Source organism: Ylistrum balloti, unplaced genomic scaffold (genome assembly GCF_031769215.1).
Source record: "Ylistrum balloti isolate Yb309-2 unplaced genomic scaffold, AGI_CSIRO_Ybal_v1 Utg371482, whole genome shotgun sequence".
Taxonomy (NCBI): Eukaryota; Metazoa; Mollusca; class Bivalvia; order Pectinida; family Pectinidae; genus Ylistrum; species Ylistrum balloti.
The window spans coordinates 42,607-61,918 of record NW_026782769.1 but is presented as its reverse complement, the minus strand read 5'-3'; the positions used below and the strand labels follow the sequence as shown (position 1 = coordinate 61,918).

The 19,312-nt window shown below is 36.6% G+C and overlaps 1 protein-coding gene across 1 annotated transcript in view; it reads left to right on the top strand.

The window, feature by feature from the left end:
• The first annotated feature begins 490 nt into the window (after positions 1–490).
• LOC132562679 (lysophospholipid acyltransferase 5-like) overlaps positions 491–19,312 on the top strand; it is a 39,339-nt gene continuing 20,517 nt past the window's right edge. Inside the window, exons 1-2 of the mRNA XM_060227434.1 lie at positions 491–584; positions 14,787–14,894. Coding sequence (XP_060083417.1) covers positions 491–584; positions 14,787–14,894 — 202 coding nt within the window. The remainder of the gene's footprint in view (positions 585–14,786; positions 14,895–19,312) is intronic.

Below are 19,312 nucleotides of genomic sequence, written 5' to 3'. Positions count from 1 at the left end.
GGTTATAGAATCAATACAAATAGCAACGAGAAGGAGACACATTCGTGGTTTGTTGAATAATATCTTAAATCTATTGTTCCATAATGCATCCAGGAAGTATTCACTTGTACATTGGATGTATAAATACCAATTCTTTCGATTTTAAACAAGATTCTAACATAATATTATAACGTGCACCTTTGGGAGCATAATGTCCAACACTCTTGTTTAAAAAATGTGTTTATTATATATACAAAACTATTTTTGTATGAAGACGTTTTATCAAAATAAGAATGTACTGAGAATAAACGTCATTTTTAAAATAAAAAGTCGTCAAAACACAACATTACCTTTTCCTCATTTTTATTTACTCTTCATCATCAAATTGGCGTATCCTTCTCCAGGTTTGATAACAGCAACATTGACACTGGTTTAGAAATCATATTTCCCGCGCTATCTTACTCCAGGAACGAGAACTCTCCTACTCTGGTGGTAAGTTTAGACATAAAACATGGCGTCAAAGGAGGAAGGCTTGATGCAGACGCTTGCTGTCACACTGGGCTCCAGTGAAAGTCCTCTGCGTTTTATACTTTCACAATTACTCGGTAAGTTACTCGTTTATCACCATAATCACCCAAATGTTACTAAAAATGGCTGACTTGTTGTGTAAGTGTTTGTGATAGCAAATCTGGTAGAACCATGTTGCAACGTTTCAACCTTACGTCTCTGTAAGCTTAACATTACAGAAAACAACACGTAGTCATAATTATTTGGCATTTCTGATAGTTTCGCGTATGTCAAACGATTTATTTCACAGAGTTTTATTATGTCGACATAACAATATTTGCTGTGTATTACTTTGACTGGAAACTAGAAACAAACGATGCGTGATGCCACGGTTCAGTGACCACGGAAGATGACACACAAGTCGGTGTTTACAAACGTGTATTTGACCCTGGATACGCTGACCGATTTCCGACACTTCCACTTGTATATATGTATGCTATACACATAAATAAATTCAAAGTAAGATTTCTAATCATGAAAAGCAACAGGTTGTGTCCATTGGACCAATGGTCAGTCTTTCTACGCTAGTACCCGACATCAGTGCATCGTCAGTGAACACTACTGATCAAAGCTTCAGTGCTCATTCTCATATACATATCTTTTGTGTATACTTAATCATTGCATTTTTAAAAATGTAAACAATTTTTGCAGAAAATAAATAAAACTAGGCCTGTCCTTTTTACATATTAAACAGTGTGATATGTGGTAGACTTGCTCAAGTCTGTCGAAAATAATGGAGGATGTCCTACTAGTTAATTTCATTGCCTTTTAAACTGTGCCATAGGCTAGAGTTTTATACATGACTTATAAGGCCTAGTTCTGAAATGTACAAAATAGATTATGATATAATTCATGCTCTCATGCTATATTACAGAGTTGTGAATGATACTGACCCATTTCAGCCTCTTGTTTGAGAATGCCTTAAATTCTTAGGTTCAAATATGCACTTGTAACAAAAGAAAGTCACTTTGTATGCAACATCCAGAAAATAAGAAATGTAAGGGTTAAAGTTTGAATTCATTTTCATTTTCATGCTTACAATGTTATCAGAAACAAGTTCATATCTGTTGACGTTGAAGTTCACTTAGCTCAAATTGATATTTTGACTGAGTGATGTCACTTATCTGAAACCTGATCTAGATTATAAATGTTGTAACATGTCTATTTTCTATGTGTGTATTCCTTTGGGATACCAGCCACCGGAATATACAGGTAACACAATTAGACAATGTTTATCATATAACTAGCCCAGGATACCATTTAGGCAACATATTTACAGTGTATTTATCCTACAATAAGTTTAGGATACTGACAACTAAGGGTTGTAACAATATACAAGTATCAGATATTCATCATTTTATATTGATTTCATTTAGATGAAAACTAGCTCAATTTAACTTGCCCTGCATACTTTTTAAACTTAGACACTTGAAAAAAGGAAGTTATGAAACCCTGTGATTGAATATAAAAATGAAATGTTTATGAGACCCTGTATCAATTGGTAACAAAAGATGACAATAAGTTTTTTAAGTCTTTTATCCTTATACCCATTGTTATAGTTTTCCTTTTCATGCTGACTCCTGATCTCCACCATATTTAACATTAATAAGCCCAGGTTACAATATAGACACCTTACATCCACCATATTTAACATTAATAAGCCCAGGTTACAATATAGACACCTTACATCCACCATATTTAACATTAATAAGCCCAGGTTACAATACAGACACCTTACATCCACCATATGAAACAATAGTAAGCCCAGGGTACCATGAAGACACTTAACCTCCACCATATTAAAGAGATGATAAGCCCAGGGTACCATTAAGACACTTTACCTCCACAATATTTAAAATGTAATAAGTCGAGGGTATCACGTAGATACCTTACCTCCACATATTAAAAAAATAATAAGGCCAGGGTAACAAATAGACACCTCACATCAACTATATTTAACATATGATAATCAAAGGGTAACACAAATACACCTTATTTCAATCATATTAAAAAGATAATAAGCCCAAGGTGACACCGTCCCTCCACCATATTTAACATTAATAAGCCCAGGTTACAATATAGGCACCTTACATCCACCATATTAAAGAGATAATAGGCCCAGGTTACCAGAAAGGCACTTAACCTCCACCACATTAAAGAGATGATAAGCCTAGGGTACCATTTAAACACCTTACCTCCACCATATTAGAAATATAATAAGTCCAGGGTACCATAAAGACACTTAACCTCCACCATATTAAAGAGATGATTAGCCCAGGGTACCATTAAGACACCTTACCTCCACCATATTAGAAATATAATAAGTCCAGGGTACAATGTAGACAACTTACTTAAGCCATATGCCTTGAGACTGGTATAAATGTAAGACAATGATATAAAAGTTCTTATTAGCATTTGTTAAACAAAAATGAAACTAGAAATTGTTGCTAACAATTTTGCGGGCTTTTCACTTCTTTGGCGACAATCTACCGAAAAACAAAACATAAAATTCATCGGAAGGATGTTCTGCATCGATCTGAAGAAGAAAATTTTAAGAAAATTCAAAATTGAAAAAAATTTTAAAATTTGTTAAATTTTGAAAACTTTACCCAACAGCGAGCTTTTTTGTTTGACATATTCTCTGATAACATATCATAACAAAAATTTAGATAAGGAAATCCTCTACAAATAATATAACTGCATAAACTCTGTATAATCAACAGTTTTCGAGATATTGTCGTTTTTAAGTTTTTAACTTATGACGTCATGGCGGCCATATTGGATTTTTGACCTACTTAAAAAATCGGCATCAACAAGTTCATATACGTATCTACATATAGGTGAATAGACTGTATATCTGTATATTTAAATTTAAAAGATTATCAACCCACAAAATTGGAAGAATAATAATAATAATAATAATGATAAGAATAATAATAATAATAAGAAACCGAACAAAAACAATAGGTCTTTTCACCACTTGGTGAAAAGCCCTAAATATTTGTGGATGGGCTTATTGCCAATTAAACACAGTGTATTTCAACATCCATAGAGATTTACTTGGGGAATTTAGGATCAAGAGTTCTAGATGAATACAAAGTAGAAATTAAACACATGGAAAAAAACATTTGCATGGTGAATGAACTTTGAACAATATGTACTTTATATAATGAATTTCTCTGTCGTTTGCTGTACAACTGGTGCCATGTATTTATATGCACATATCTGTTACATTTACATACAACACGATGTTGCCATTGAGTGGCTTACATGAATGTTAAATGTACTTTCATATAGTCTGTTTGGTAAGATGGGATGTGTGACCCTTTTACACAATAAATTGCTTGAGGCTCCTTTTCCCACTTCAATCTAAACCGACACCAACTATGACTTGATTTGCGTGTTTAATTCCTTGGTCAACCTAATCTTTCTAATTAATTGAATGAAATGTATTGTAAGAAAATGTTTGAAATGGCAAATCTGTTGCAGAGGAAATATTGCCTGGAGCATTCCAGCAGAAACAAAAAAAAAAAAAAAAAATCGGCAATCAGGATCATATATTGACTTTAATCATCGAGGCAGTCAGAATGATTCTAGTAATGTCCAGCTATAAACCCCTGCTTCACTCTGGTAATAAGCCAACACATGTTTGTCAATTGGCTTTCTGTTACAGAATTTATCTGAAAATACTATTTTGATAAGCCAATCTATTGCTGGTATCAATTCAACCTATTTTGTAGTTCAATGAACTTGCCCTTACCTGGTGTAAAATCTTCTACCTTAGCCCTGTAATAATCTCACCCCTACCTGGTGTAAAATCTTCTACCTTAGCCCAGTAATAAGCTCACCCCTACCTGGTGTAAAATCTTCTACCTTATCCCAGTAATAAGCTCACCCCTACCTGGTGTAAAATCTTCTACCTTATCCCAGTAATAAGCTCACCCCTACCTGGTGTAAAATCTTCTACCTTATCCCAGTAATAAGCTCACCCCTACCTGGTGTAAAATCTTCTACCTTAGCCCAGTAATAAGCTCACCCTTACCTGGTGTAAAATCTTCTACGTTATCCCAGTAATAAGCTCACCCCTACCTCGTGTAAAATCTTCTACCTTATCCCAGTAATAAGCTCACCCCTACCTGGTGTAAAATCTTACAACTTAGCCCTGTAATAAGCTCACCCCTACCTGGTGTAAAATCTTACAACTTAGCCCTGTAATAAGCTCACCCCTACCTGGTGTAAAATCTTCTACATTATCCCAGTAATAAGCTCACCCCTACCTGGTGTAAAATCTTATACATTATCCCAGTAATAAGCTCACCCCTACCTGGTGTAAAATCTTCTACCTTAGCCCAGTAATAAGCTCACCCCTACCTGGTGTAAAATCTTCTACCTTAGCCCAGTAATAAGCTCACCCCTACCTGGTGTAAAATCTTCTACCTTAGCCCTGTAATAATCTCACCCCTACCTGGTGTAAAATCTTCTACCTTATCCCAGTAATAAGCTCACCCCTACCTGGTGTAAAATCTTACAACTTAGCCCAGTAATAAGCTCACCCCTACCTGGTGTAAAATCTTCTACCTTAGCCCAGTAATAAGCTCACCCCTACCTGGTGTAAAATCTTCTACCTTAGCCCTGTAATAAGCTCACCCCTACCTGGTGTAAAATCTTCTACCTTAGCCCATTGATAAGCTCACCCCTACCTGGTGTAAAATCTTACAACTTAGCCCTGTAATAAGCTCACCCCTACCAGGTGTAAAATCTTCTACCTTAGCCCTGTAATAATCTCACCCCTACCTGGTGTAAAATCTTCTACCTTAGCCCAGTAATTAGCTCACCCCTACCTGGTGTAAAATCTACCTTGGCCCTGTAATAATCTCACCCCTACCTGGTGTAAAATCTTCTACCTTAGCCCAGTAATAAGCTCACCCCTACCTGGTGTAAAATCTTCTACCTTAGCCCAGTAATTAGCTCACCCCTACCTGGTGTAAAATCTTCTACCTTAGCCCAGTAATTAGCTCACCCCTACCTGGTGTAAAATCTACCTTAGCCCTGTAATAAGCTCACCCCTACCTGGTGTAAAATTTTCTACCTTAGCCCTGTAATAAGCTCACCCCTACCTGGTGTAAAATCTTCTACCTTAGCCCAGTAATAAGCTCACCCCTACCAGGTGTAAAATCTTCTACCTTAGCCCAGTAATAATCTCACCCCTACCTGGTGTAAAATCTTCTACCTTAGCCCTGTAATAAGCTCACCCCTACCTGGTGTAAAATCTTCTACCTTAGCCCTGTAATAAGCTCACCCCTACCTGGTGTAAAATCTTACAACTTAGCCCTGTAATAATCTCACCCCTACCAGGTGTAAAATCATCTACCTTAGCCCAGTAATTAGCTCACCCCTACCAGGTGTAAAATCTTCTACCTTGGCCCTGTAATAAGCTCACCCCTACCAGGTTGTAAAATCTTCTACCTTAGCCCAGTAATTAGCTCACCCCTACCAGGTGTAAAATCTTCTACCTTAGCCCTGTAATAAGCTCACCCCTACCTGGTGTAAAATCTTACAACTTAGCCCTGTAATAAGCTCACCCCTACCTGGTGTAAAATCTTCTACCTTAGCCCTGTAATAAGCTCACCCCTACCTGGTGTAAAATCTTCTACCTTAGCCCTGTAATAAGCTCACCCCTACCTGGTGTAAAATCTTACAACTTAGCCCAGTAATAAGCTCACCCCTACCTGGTGTAAAATCTTCTACCTTAGCCCAGTAATAAGCTCACCCCTACCTGGTGTAAAATCTTCTACCTTATCCCTGTAATAAGCTCACCCCTACCTGGTGTAAAATCTTCTACCTTAGCCCAGTAATAAGCTCACCCCTACCAGGTGTAAAATTTTCTACCTTAGCCCAGTAATTAGCTCACCCCTACCTGGTATAAAATCTTCTACCTTAGCCCAGTAATAAGCTCACCCCTACCAGGTGTAAAATCTTACAACTTAGCCCTGTAATAAGCTCACCCCTACCTGGTGTAAAATCTTCTACCTTATCCCAGTAATAAGCTCACCCCTACCTGGTGTAAAATCTTACAACTTAGTCCTGTAATAAGCTCACCCCTACCTGGTGTAAAATCTTCTACCTTATCCCAGTAATAAGCTCACCCCTACCTGGTGTAAAATCTTCTACCTTATCCCAGTAATAAGCTCACCCCTACCTGGTGTAAAATCTTCTACCTTATCCCAGTAATAAGCTCACCCCTACCTGGTGTAAAATCTTCTACCTTATCCCAGTAATAAGCTCACCCCTACCTGGTGTAAAATCTTCTACCTTAGCCCTGTAATAAGCTCACCCCTACCTGGTGTAAAATCTTCTACCTTAGCCCTGTAATAAGCTCACCCCTACCTGGTGTAAAATCTTCTACCTTAGCCCAGTAATAAGCTCACCCCTACCTGGTGTAAAATCTTCTACCTTAGCCCTGTAATAAGCTCACCCCTACCTGGTGTAAAATCTTCTACCTTAGCCCAGTAATAAGCTCACCCCTACCTGGTGTAAAATCTTCTACCTTAGCCCTGTAATCAGCTCACCCCTACCTGGTGTAAAATCTTACAACTTAGCCCTGTAATAAGCTCACCCCTACCTGGTGTAAAATCTTCTACCTTAGCCCTGTAATTAGCTCACCCCTACCTGGTGTAAAATCTTCTACCTTAGCCCAGTAATAAGCTCACCCCTACCTGGTGTAAAATCTTATACATTATCCCAGTAATAAGCTCACCCCTACCTGGTGTAAAATCTTATACATTATCCCAGTAATAAGCTCACCCCTACCAGGTGTAAAATCTTCTACCTTAGCCCTGTAATAAGCTCACCCCTACCTGGTATAAAATCTTCTACCTTAGCCCTGTAATAATCTCACCCCTACCTGGTATAAAATCTTCTACCTTATCCCAGTAATAAGCTCACCCCTACCTGGTATAAAATCTTCTACCTTAGCCCAGTAATAAGCTCACCCCTACCTGGTGTAAAATCTTCTACCTTAGCCCTGTAATAAGCTCACCCCTACCTGGTGTAAAATCTTCTACCTTAGCCCAGTAATAAGCTCACCCCTACCTGGTGTAAAATTTTCTACCTTAGCCCAGTAATAAGCTCACCCCTACCTGGTGTAAAATTTTCTACCTTAGCCCTGTAATAAGCTCACCCCTACCTGGTGTAAAATCTTCTACCTTATCCTAGTAATAAGCTCACCCCTACCTGGTGTAAAATCTTCTACCTTATCCCAGTAATAAGCTCACCCCTACCTGGTGTAAAATCTTCTACCTTAGCCCTGTAATAAGCTCACCCCTACCTGGTGTAAAATCTTCTACCTTATCCCAGTAATAAGCTCACCCCTACCAGGTGTAAAATCTTCTACCTTATCCCAGTAATAAGCTCACCCCTACCTGGTGTAAAATCTTCTACCTTAGCCCTGTAATAAGCTCACCCCTACCTGGTGTAAAATCTTCCACCTTATCCCAGTAATAAGCTCACCCCTACCTGGTGTAAAATCTTCTACCTTAGCCCTGTAATAAGCTCACCCCTACCTGGTGTAAAATCTTCTACCTTATCCCAGTAATAAGCTCACCCCTACCTGGTGTAAAATCTTCTACCTTATCCCTGTAATAAGCTCACCCCTACCTGGTATAAAATCTTCTACCTTAGCCCTGTAATAAGCTCACCCCTACCTGGTGTAAAATCTTATACATTATCCCAGTAATAAGCTCACCCCTACCTGGTGTAAAATCTTACAACTTAGCCCTGTAATAAGCTCACCCCTACCTGGTGTAAAATCTTCTACCTTATCCCAGTAATAAGCTCACCCCTACCTGGTATAAAATTTTCTACCTTAGCCCAGTGATAAGCTCACCCCTACCTGGTATTAAATGTTATGTCCTAGCTGGTAATAAACTCTCACCTACCTGATACATCTAAGTGCTGTAATAAGTCCACCTATAACTGGTGGCAAATTTGATGTCTTAGCCCTGTAATAAGCCCAACTCCCTGATTTGAATAACTGTTTTTTTATTTACCCCAGTGTCATAATGCAGGATTAATATGAGTTTAGAAACATTTTCTTTTCACTGTATATATTTTACTATCAAAATCTGTCACAGTTCAGTAGAAATGCAAACTGACAGCCACAGACTTGTGTAATAAGCCTGCCTTCTTGCATTGAGTATGTGTAGAACTGTTGGCAATACAGGCTTATTGCTTTATATATTAGCTTTTTATGAATCTCATTACAGTCAGTCCCAATTGTAGGAATAAGTCATATAGATGGAAAAGTATTTAAAATGTACCACATCGAGAAGCGTTCGTGAGGTCTGAGACTCGTACACAGGTGTGCAATCTACACTTTCTCGTATCAATTGATCAGTAAATGTGACATTTTTTGCGATTGATGTAAATTTTAGGAAGATTCTAGGTATCAACACAAGTACGTGAAGCATTAAATAGGTTGGCAGTCAAGCATGGTAACTCTCCATAATCTTGGTAATGTTTAATTCATTCCTAAACATTCATTCAAGGTAAATGGTGACGTTTTAAATAATTAATTACTTAACAAACTTAACATAACACTATAATTAACTCACCTACTTGTTTACAGCAACCATTTCCAGTAAACGGCTTCTGAATAAATACCTTAAATGCATTTTTTTTTTTTTAACTTTTTAGTAGACAAAATCATAAGGCATAAATATTTACTGAAAATATATATAATATAGATTTTATCTATCAAAAATACTTGCAACTCTTAATTGTCCAAGCACTAAATCTAGCAAAGTACCCAATCACAGTTCTTCAGTAAACAAACTCAAAAATGAGTCTCTCCCGGAATTTTGGAGATCAGATTTTGTCAAAAGATTTGTACTGATTTGACGGTTTCGTTTTCTATCTTTCCTGACGATGCACACAACCAAGCTAAATGTTTTCATGTCCCGTGTAAATGTGCTATTTGTTTAACATACTGTTAATGCACACAACCAACTAAATGTTTTCATGTCCTGTGTAAATGTGCTATTTGTTTAACATACTGTTAAGTCACAGCTACAGGATGATGACATTAATTGAGAAGCCAACTTTTGATTGGATAATTAAACTGGTAATTGATTGCCAGAGGCCATGTGTTGTGCAAATGATAGACTGGTACTGGTATGTAATTTGACTCAAACAAAATTTCGACTCACTGAAATTTGAGTCATGCAAACTAAAATTACAAAGATATTAAAGGGGAAAAATCAGGACTTGGAAATTATTTATTTATTATGTAAGAAACTACAAGCTGATTTTCAGGATAGGCCAGCTTGTTTTTGATCTTTAGGTCACCTGAGCCGACTGCTCATGGTGATCTATTGCCTTCATGATTTGTCTGTCGTCATTAACTTTTCACTTATTCAACTTCTTCTCAAGAACCACGGAATGGATTTTAACCAAACTTGGCACAAAGCATCCCCATGGGAAGGCGCTTAAAGTTTGCAAAGAAAAAGGGCGTGGCCCCAAGAGGGGGAAAAAAGGGGGTAAAATTAGGTAAATCTTTAAAAGTCTTCTTCTCATGAACCAACAGTCAGATTAAATTCATATTTGATATTTAGGGTCCTTATGGCAAGGTCAACAAAGTTTGCTAATGAAAAAAAAGGGGGTCAAAAATGGCTCCACTAGGGGGCATTCAAAAGGGTCCAAAATTCAACTTTGACCGATTTCAACCAAATTTGGTAGAAAACATCCCTTAGTGAAGGACATATGTTGAAAAAAGTGATTATGTGCCCTTTGGGCCCATAAGGGGTGTAAAAGGGATGGATTTTGACCAAACTTGGCACAAAGCATCCCCATGGGAAGCTTCTTCAAGTTTGCGAAGAAAAAGGGCGTGGCCCCAATAGGGATTGTTAAATCTTAGCAAATCAAGTCCTGAACCAAAAGTGTAACTTCATATAGATGATTTTTAGGTAAAGGACTGCAAAGTTTGTGAGAATAAAATTAACTGGTCCAAAATTAGCCCTTCTGATATTTGTTAAATATTAATCTTTAATAAAGACATGTTGTGTGTTTATGACAACCATATAGGCGAGAAAAAATGTGTAGCCAGATCTTTCATCAAACCCGGATCTTATTACTCGCTGAGCCTTCTATGTTCTGAGCTACATGTATAATATGGTTCAATACCTGTGGTAACACTACATTTCTCAGCCTTGATACATATATATTTCTGTCTCAAAAGTACCACAAGATTTTTTCACGTTTTATGTGAGTGTTTTTAGTTGGATGCCTTATTGTATTAGGCAAAGAAAAGATTGTGGATAGACTTGAAATTGATCTAATTTTTTGTATACTTTAGCTATACATGTATCTACTAAGCTATATTTCAACTTGTAAATGAAAACATGATCCTCTGTTTGGCTAAGACATTTTGGACTTCCTTTCAAGAACCACTGGGTGGATCATGTTCAAACTTGGTACAGATGTTTTACACATGGTCCTGCACAAGTATTGTTACATTTTTGCAACATTTTAAAATCCCGAGATTATTGACATATGTTCCTCAGGTGACCACTAAGGCCCCTTGGGCCTCTTGTTAGCTTACCAGTCCTGAAGGACCGGTGAGCTTATGCCATGGCCTGGTGTCTGATGTCCATCAACTTTTTATAAAAATTGCTACTAGTTATGACGACTGTACAGATTTATGCCAATTCAGTCAGAAGCATTCTTAGGGGAAGAGAAAGCAAGTTTGTGTAAATCTAGGTTCTTGCCAGGAGCCAGAGGGGCTGGACCCAAAAGGAGAAATTGCAAGTTGTTTTAAATCCTACTTCTCCTGTAGGAATGAATGGATATTGTCCAAATTCGGTCTGAAGCATTCTTGGTAAAGGAGAAGCTATCTTGTATAGACGTAAGGTCTGGACCTGCTGGGGCAAGGGGGATAGGGCCCAATTGGGGGAAAAAGAGTAAATGTTTTAAATCCTACTCTTCCTGTAAGAATGGATTGATATTGCCCAGATTTGGTCTAAAGCATTCTTAGGTGAAGGGGAATAAAATTTTGTATAGATGTAAGGTTTCAGTCCCCTGGGTAGCAGGGGCAGGGCCTAATAAGGGAAAAAGAGTTAATTCTTTAAAATCCTTTGGGAATGATTGGATTTTGCCTGAATTTGGTTTGACATATTCTTTTATGAATAGGAATAATTCTGTATAAATTATTCATCCCAACCCCTTAGGGCAGGAGAGGTGGGCCCGATCGGGGAAATTTAAGTTCTTAAAAGTCTTTTTTCCATACAAGGATATTGTTCAAGTTTGATCTGAAGCAATGAATAGTAAATCTGGCTTCTGTTTGACCACAAGGGTGGGACTCAATAGGGGAATTATATCAGAAAGTTGTTTGTCATATTTGAAATTCTTTATTTAATGGCTGAAGAGCAAAATTACCGAGATGAGCAATGCAGGCCTGTTGGGCCTCTTGTTAAGCATAATATCTGTTCAACTTTAAAATTCTTAAAACTCATCCATTATCTATTTTTCTTTTGTTGTATTGATCTTTACATTACAAAGATTATTTTCACTATATTTATGCTCTTGTAGAGAAGAGAACACATCTTATCAGATTGAATTATCTCCAGGCCTATATGTAACTATTAGAGCTTAAAAAAAAGTTACCTATTAGATTCTTATTGACTCATGTCATAAATGGAAATCTATATACAATTCTACACCATAGCTGTTTGGTGTAAATCAATTTGCTGGAAAACTTCCTGTCAAATTCTGTTACAGTTTTCACCCTTGGGGTGTTTTCCTTAGTAACCAGGTGGTATTTATTTCTAGGTGGAAGGGATGAGGCCCAAAAGGAGAAAAAACTAATTTATTAAAATCCTTTTCCTCCTGTAGGAATGATTGGATTTTTTTTCAGATTTAGTCTGAAGCATTCTTGGGTAAAGGGAAATCATTTTTTTTTTTATAAACGATAGGTCTCAACCCTCTGGGGTGAGGCTCAAAAAGAAAAATAAAGCAATTTCTTTAAGATCCTACTTCTGTGGATGATGACCAGATTTGGTCTGAAGCAGTCTTTGGTGAAGATGAATTAATTTTGCCAGGTGGATTATACAGGCCCCACGGGCCTCTTGTTATATTTGTCTCATCACTACTGGAATTTGTTCGGATATATATGATATATGAAAGTATTTTTGTTATTTAATTAAGAATGTCTGTGTTGACAGTCAGGTGTGTAAATTTGAACTTGTGCTGGTAGAACAATGAGTGATGGATGTGTGTAATTACTGGAGGGAGTGAGTATACATAGGTATATTGATCTACATTGTCAACTAGATCAAATAAATTGTATGAAAATAGACTGAAGTAAACTTTCACTACTTTGTTGAATGATATTTTCCCATTGAATCATTATATATAGCAATAAGTCCATTTTTAGAAATAAGCCCACTGTATATACTGCAGTATAAGAAGAACTCTAAAGCATTGTCAATAAGCCTATCTCCCTACTATGAGTCAGAGCTTATAGCAACAAATACTCTATCATTTTCCTGTAATAAGCCCACCTCTCTACTTTGAATCTGAGGTTTTAACAACAGATACTATATCATTGTCCTGTAATAAGCCTACCTCCCTACTTTGAATCTGATGTTATGTGTTGGCAACCTGGGCTTGTTTTAAGATGGTTAATGTAATGAAATAAAATCCAAGCTTTTTCAAGATAATTTTGAACTTGTGGATCAATTTTCATGCCTAACATTGTTTACATATTTAAGATGTACATGTTACTTAGTTGTAGGAAACCGGTAAGTCCTGTTACACAATGTTGATTATGTAAAATAAAAATATGCCCTTAATTTATTTAGAAACATGTTTATCAAGTCACCTTTATGCACAGGTAGATAGTGGATTGTTAAGAAATAAAACCAAATGTGTACACATGCACATTTCATTTGTCTGATGACCTCAAAGTTCATCATATACTGAGCATTCTTCTTCTTAACAAATATATATTTGTTTTTTTCCCATGATGCAATGTTGTTTATTTTAACATGATGAACATTTTACAATTTTGATATTTAAGGTGTGACAGGCTACAAAATAAATTGAACATTGCACACCTTGGATAAAACTTATGTTCCCCACCCAGTGCACTCTGAAATTGACAACCAGTAATCTATTACATTGTTTACACTAGAGTTATACATTTCAGGCTAATGCCCCCTGTCATCCTGTAACAGATAGCACCTGTTTCAGACTAATTCCTGCCCTTTCTGTTAACTAGTAGCAATGGATCCCCAGCTCAGACTAGTGAATATTTCAGAATACTTTCCCAAACGTATTACATTTCAGAGTTGTTCATTTCAGATAGATTAAGAATACTGGGACTCGCTGTCTTTCGATGTTGACCACTGCACTTTATTTTCATCAGTTTTATATCAGGCTGTTTTGTTATATATTTTGAAAGAATGTTTACCAAGTGGGAAGCAAATTTTAATCACTATGAAATGGCTTGTTTATAGGCGGAATTTTCTGTCACTCCATCATTCCTTCATTCCATCCTAATTCGTTTTCAACTCATTTATTCTGTGATGGGCAGTGATATATATAAATGTAACTTGGTCTGTATTTGTGTAATGAGAAGATGCACTGGTCACCTTTTCATTTTAGTGCAGTGAATTTTTTTCTCTAGAGTTATAGACCTACAACTTAAAATATTTCTGGAAACTCACAGTTTATGTATATGTGTTTGTAATTTCACAGTGCTGGACGGGGATATAGAATGAATTTTTAGATATTGCTGGGTTACTTGTTCTTTGGGTCATCAGCTGTTGTCAACCAAAACCTGACACAATTTTGAAGAGTAAGAGTGATTCTTTTAAAAAGCAGGTAGCTATAAATGTAATTCTAAGGTTGTTTGCGGGAGAATTACTTTGTGTTGAAGAAACAAAAGTCATTGACAGACTTCAATTATCAAATTTTTTTGAAAATTTAAGTTTAATTGTTAAAAAGGGGCAAAAGTTTGGCCCAAAAGTGCTTGTAGAAAAAGTCCTAGATGACAGACTGGTCTTTTGAAGTCACTGATATTTAGCTATATAACTTTTTAATACTAGAGTTGTATAAGTATGTTCCTGTGATGACAACTGATCCAGTTGCCATTTTTAAGAGTTTAATATTAGTATTGTACATATTTGTCCTAATGTTGTCAAGTTGTCAATGTGAATTGCTAACTCACATGTTGTATATTTCAGGGTACCCCCTTGCCGCCTTCTACCGACGATTTGTGTACGGCCAGACAGCCAACATTCAACATATATTCTTCATCATAACTGGTCTATGGATCGCTTCCTTCAACTTTGGTGAGTAGTATAACAGAGCGTCCACTTTCCAATGAATAGCAAATGCACATGTGATCATACTATGTCGTGGTCTAGTGATTTGCTTTTATCTGACTTGAGTCCGTCACCTTTTTACCGCAATAAAAATCAATAAATCGGATGTATATTGGTCCTGTTAGCTATTTAATGAATACAAAGATTTAATCTGAGAGATCCAACAGTGAATAATGAGGAATCCTGAAAGAAGCCAATATGTTGTAGATCACAGCAGGCAATGTTTTCGCTAATGTACAGTATTTTTAACATTGTTTCAAAAGTCTACATTGTCTAATGTACACCTCAGACTAAGAAAACATACTAAGAGTGGTTTTTGATAAGTTCAACTTTCTCAAGACCGTGAAATTAAATGAGATTGAAAGGTAATTAGTTTGTGTTTCTCATTCGAGCAGAGTAGCGAGTGACACACCGTGTGCTGAATTCTGGTGGTAATTATTATACACATGTACCAGAAAACGAATGTCCTGAAAAGTGATGAAAAGATTTACTTGACAAAAGAAAAGAGGCATCAGATTTCTTAAAATGTACTAAATATGGTGAGGTCAGGCCTCAGTAGTATAGATTTTATATATATTTAGAAATCTTGTTGACAATACCTAGAAACTCACAGTAGAGGATATCTACTGCATTTAAATGTAGGTAAATCAAAAGATGGGGAAGGCAGGTTGATCGTGATCTGGAGAGAGACAAATTTGTATTTTACCAACTGAGAGGTATTGACTCATTACAAGTTAAGAATTTACAGTTTTTTACCTATTCAATTTTCATTATTCCAACGGGGACAAGATCGATACCAAAGTCTTCTGTATGAAAAAACAGAAAACAAGGGATTTGCTTCACAGATAATCTGAACTTTCATGGTAAAAAGTTTGTAACACCAAAGATTGTACACGTTAATGTTTAGAACCCTGAAGTGTTTCTGTTCTAAGTAATCTGCTTTCTTTTCAATCAGATTTAAAAACAGTGGGAATCATTTTCATACATGTGTTCTGTATGGCTTACATGAACTTTATATCTTCATTTGTGATGTTTGTAGATATGGAAGTTATTATCAAATTTGTCAAATGTCAAAAGAAAAATAGGAGTATTTTTGTATGGATTATCCCTTAATTGAACAAGAGGCCTATAGGGCCTGCACTACTCACCTGGTTTATTTCTCTGAAATTGCTTCATCTTGGAATACTGAAGTCATTTAAATGATGTATATCTATTATTGTTATTATACTCGTTCTTCCTGCACAAGAGGATCCAAACCCACGAAACTGATTCACCTTCACCCAAGGATGTGTCAGATCAAACTGGGATAGAATCCTGACATTCCTACAAAAGAAGTATTTTAAAGAATTTGCTCTACTTCCCTATTGGGCCCTTCCCCTTCTGCTCAAGGAGACTGCGACACACCGCTTAATCCTACAGAAGAAGGATTTAAAATATTGGCTCTCTCTCCCACCTCTCCTGCCCCTTGGGGCCAAACCCTTTTCCACCTCTCCTGCCCCTAAGGGCCTGAGACCCACCTTTTATGTAAAACTTGATTCCCTTCACTCAAGGATGCTTCAGACAGAACCCTGATCATGATACTCCTACATCAGAAAGGTTTGAAAGAATTTGATCTATTTCCCATATTAAGCCCTGTCACTCCCATCACAGGGAATTTTGTCAAAATCCATTTATCTTATATGGTAGGTTTCTGTTGAAAACTACCTTTACTCTGCTCCTTTTCTCTGTTGTACATCACTGTAACCCTATAATACAAGACTGTACTGTTGGTGTGTGGTAGGTTTCTGTCACAGTCTGTCTTTAGTGTGACTGACTGTTGTACACTGTTGTAACCCTATAATACAGGACTGTACTGTTGGTGTGTGGTAGGTTTCTGTCACAGTCTGTCTTTAGTGTGACTGATTCCTGTACAGCACTATAACCCAATGATATTACCCAGGTGTAACATATGTGTGGTGTTCATGTAGGAAAACAGTATTGATTTGGAATTTTCATGAATATTAATTATTGATTTCTCAATAGAATGTGTCCCAACAATTAAGATTGAGATCAGTGATTTCCGAGTCACAGATGTGATCTATTGGATCAATATAATTTCAAATCAGCTTGAAGATGTGATTTACCTTTCAATGGACTCTTTGAAATAAAATGTTCGTTAACAAAGGTTAAGATTGATTTAGCTTATTAGGTCACCTGAGACTAAATCTCGTGGTGACCTGTTGTGATCACCTTTGTCTGGTGTTGTACGTCCATAAACAGTTTAACATTTTCTACCTCTTCTCAAAAACCCTGAACCAATTTCAGTGAAATTTTGTAGAAACCGTTTCTTGCCTAAGATGAAAGGTAAAAGTGAATTATACATTTCCGACTTCACAGGGGCCTGAGGGGCAGGGCCAAAAGAGTCAGAATGACACAAATTTCAAATTTTTTTCTCAAAACCCTGTTATGGAAGAATCAAATACTCTTCATGAATGGAAGCAAGCATCTTAAGGTGCTTTACTGAAATTTGGAATTTTATGGCCCCAGGGTCTCGCATTTCTCCATGGGTAGGGGGTAAAATTTACTATAGTTTATACAGGGTTTTCCATAAGAGCCGGTCGCCGGCCAATTTGACAGGCTACTTTGATCATTTGGCCGCCTACACCAATCCAGTTCCGTAATAATGTTCCGTACACGACTACATGTACACGGCAGGCCAGCCTCCTACTTTCACTACACTGTCTACTACTAACAAAATTATGGAAAACCGTGGTTTATATAGAAAAAATAGATTTTTGAGCATAATTTGATTATTTGATATCTATTAGAAATATTTCAACCTTAGTTAGAACTATGAGCAAAGGATGACAACTTTTGTTATGCCCATTTTGATCCTGGCTGACCCCCAGGATGGGCTGGTCCAATGGGGTCAGATTTACTCAAATTTAAAAAATCTTCTTCTCAACACTCAGGATTGGAAGAATCAAAAGCTCTGCATGGATGAAGGCATCTTAGGGTGCTTTGATTACCAAAATGGGTCTCACATTTCTTCCTGGAAGGGAGGTTGACTTTACTTTAATTTCTATGGAAAAGTTGCATTTTTGAGCATAACGTTTATTTCCCACTGGAAATAATATATCAGAATTATTAGTATAGGATGACATGCAGTTTTGATGGTATGCATGTATTGACACTGGCTTACTATCGTCTTATTCATGACACTTGAAAGCTACCCTTTAACCTTCATATTTAATATCGGTTATCTCCGGTGACTGTCAAGGTCGCTAGGCCTCTTGTTTTTATCACTGCCACTATCCTTGTACCTAATCAAACATGTTAAAGATGTGAGTAATATGACTTAAGTGTTGTTAAGTGTTCAGTCTTATTGATAGATGCATGATGTGATTACGAAATCTTGGATGGGAAGGGTCAGGAGGAGGGAGGTGGGGAAGAGGAAGAGTCAGGAGAGTTGGGGGAGTAAAATAGCTCAAAACCAGAAACTGTTGGCCAAAAATTTGACTTTTGATGTAAACCTAACCAGGTATGAAAAGGTCAACCTTTTATAAACAAACATCTAGATTCTCTGTGGAACATTGAGGAACTTAAAAGATTTTGTTAGATACACAAAAGAACACTTTTTAAATTTGACTCCAACTGAAAAACAAAAGTTGACGTGCCACACATTATTTATTATTTCAACTGATAGCAATATGTTAGCAATATGCTATTGAACAAATGTAATCAAACCTTAACTCTTGGTTATTGTGGAAAAGATGTTTAAGACATTTGACCCCTATGACTTTAAAAGAAGGTCAAAGTCATTTATTTTTTCACAGCTTTGATAGTCAATCATCTAAGCACCAGACATATTAAATATTAATATATATAATTCATATTAAAAATTCTAGACCTCAAAGAAGAGTGTGAAAGCTTACTAAAAATACCATGTTTGAACTTTTAACCTGTTCCAAAAACTGTAAATTGAGGCATCACACAATACTACTTCTACTACCATTGATAGCAATTAATAGCAGAAAGCTATTGACCAAATATCATTGCATTGGGTCTCTTGGTTATTGCAGAGGAGTTGTTCAAAGATTTTAAGACACTTGACCCCATTGACCTTGAAAAGTCATTCATTTTCACAACTTTTTTATGACCAATCATTGAAGAAGCATGTTACATAACTAATTTCAAGGCTCTTAATTTTGTAGAACTTGAAAAGAAATTTGTTTAAAGTTTGTTACCCAAAATAGCATTTCTGAACTTTGACCCCGACCTAAAACTGAAAGTTGATGTTTGACACAAAAAACTCCCCGAAAACTAAGATATATGTTTTCCTGTTCATTTACAAAACATATCCAATACTGAATGCAGCTATTGAGCTGTTAATGAGTTCAGCAATT